The sequence below is a fragment of the Morone saxatilis genome, unplaced genomic scaffold (genome assembly GCF_004916995.1).
Source record: "Morone saxatilis isolate NCDOM2014 unplaced genomic scaffold, NCSU_SB_2.0 Contig3, whole genome shotgun sequence".
Taxonomy (NCBI): domain Eukaryota; kingdom Metazoa; phylum Chordata; class Actinopteri; family Moronidae; genus Morone; species Morone saxatilis.
Window position 1 is genome coordinate 1,406,202 of NW_023339873.1, and position 1,926 is coordinate 1,408,127.

The following is a 1,926-nucleotide window of genomic DNA, read 5'->3' on the forward strand; positions in this document are numbered from 1 at the left end:
GCGCCTCGTCCACTCAGTCTCTGACCCACGGCGGCGTGCCCGAGCTGCTGGTGGGTCTCTCCTACAACGCCACCACGGGACGCATGTCTGTGGAGCTCATCAAGGGCAGCCACTTCAGAAACCTGGCCATCAACAGACCACCAGGTCCGCAGCGAGCCCGAACACACACACACACACAGATATTACAGCCCCACCGACATTAATACAGGAAACAAACTTGAGCTTCTTTATTAGGAATTAACTCCTTGAGATGTCGCTTCTCGTTTTCAAGGGGGTCCTCGACGACAAAAGGTACCATATACGCAATAACACGAAAAAATTGTCAAAGATTGAAGCATTGAACCACATTTGAGCCATTAGATAAAGCCAATAGTTAACTAGTTGCAGCACGTTTATGATATTACTTATTACCTATTACTTATTAGTTAAAATATAGAGATTTTAACAGCTGCCTGTTAAATGCTAACAGAAAATAAGTGCTCTTCTTCGCAATGGTAATAGGTGGAAACGAAGCATTCATTCGCATTTTCTTTTGCTGATTAACTCAAAATTCTGTGAAAATTTGTAACACATTTAAATGGAAACACGGCTAGTGACATATATTAGATAACCAACAGAAACAGAAAACACACATGGTTAACATTTGTATATTTGTTTTTCCTTCTTCCTACCTTCATCGTCTCTCTCTCCTCCCCTCTCCGGTCCAGACACCTACGGGCGGCTGACTCTGCTGAACTCGGTCGGTCAGGAGATCTCACGCTGTAAGACGTCGGTGCGCCGCGGCCAGCCCAACCCCGTCTACAAGGAGACCTTCGTCTTCCAGGTGGCGCTGTTCCAGCTGTCGGACGTCACGCTGCTGGTCTCCATCTACAACCGCCGCAGCATGAAGCGCAAAGAGATGGTGGGCTGGATCGCTCTGGGCCAGAACAGCAGCGGCGAAGAGGAGCAGCTGCACTGGCAGGACATGAAGGAGAGTCGAGGACAGCAGGTCTGCCGCTGGCACGTCCTGCTGGAGGCGTAACGGCCACCGAGATTAAGGATTTGTTTTATTTTATTGAGGAATGGAAAGATTGGATCTGCAGACAGGATGATGCATGTGGTTGGCGATGGATTCTCAGAGCGGTGGACAAACATCAAACCTGGCTGGTTATTTAATGTCAACACGAAGGAACAAATTCATCTGCTTTTGGAGGCTGACACAAGTTTAAAATCCGGTATTTTTGTTGATGAATAAGGAAGTGAATGAATGAAAGAAGAACGCCTTCAGCAAGGTTACAGAAACTCAGGCAGATGAAGATAAAATATTTCTTTGTGATGTAAAAGCTTTATAGAATTGTGGAAATTCACTTTTCTTTCTCTATACAAAGCCTTCACTGTCTGCGGCCTCCAAAAGGAGCTGAGAATTTGACCTTCACTTTAAGCTCTCATCGGTGAAATAGCTCTGCTGTGAGGCGATGGAGCTGCAGTTTTGTTTTTCTAGTGAAATGCTGTGTTAGAAAGTACACAAATTAGAGGTGTGTGTGTGTGTGTGTGCGTGTGTGACTTGTTATTTCTAAATCTTGCTGTTCTTTTACTGCTACAGCTGTGAACTAACGCAGACAGGAAACAGAAAGATGCAACAGCCTGAAAATCTAACATCAGAAACACAGCAGGGTTGACATTTTGGGATGTTTGTTCCAGTTTGGGTGTGTAGGAATGGTGGATTTTATACGATGATGTTGGTAACTGACATAAGTAAATGAATCAGATAGGACAGCGTCTGGATCCGTGTCCAGACTGCTGTCAGCCAAGCAGTCAGTCCCTCCTGGAAGTTGCAGTTTAGACCAATCACCACGATATTTCCGCAGTCCCCGCCAAGTAAAAATGTTGACACGTATGTACTACTAGCGATTTTATTCTCACTGGAACAAGCTGCCTTCGATTTTT

At 45.3% G+C, this 1,926-nt stretch overlaps 1 protein-coding gene across 1 annotated transcript in view; it reads left to right on the plus strand.

Annotated features, from left to right (window-relative positions):
- Positions 1-1,920, plus strand: part of LOC118336865 (synaptotagmin-16-like) — an 18,559-nt gene extending 16,639 nt beyond the window's left edge. Inside the window, 2 exon segments of the mRNA XM_035673623.1 lie at positions 1-144; positions 708-1,920. The exon segment at positions 1-144 is cut by the window's left edge and continues 22 nt beyond it. Coding sequence (XP_035529516.1) covers positions 1-144; positions 708-1,021 — 458 coding nt within the window. The 3' untranslated portion in view covers positions 1,022-1,920.
- The last annotated feature ends 6 nt before the right edge of the window (positions 1,921-1,926 follow it).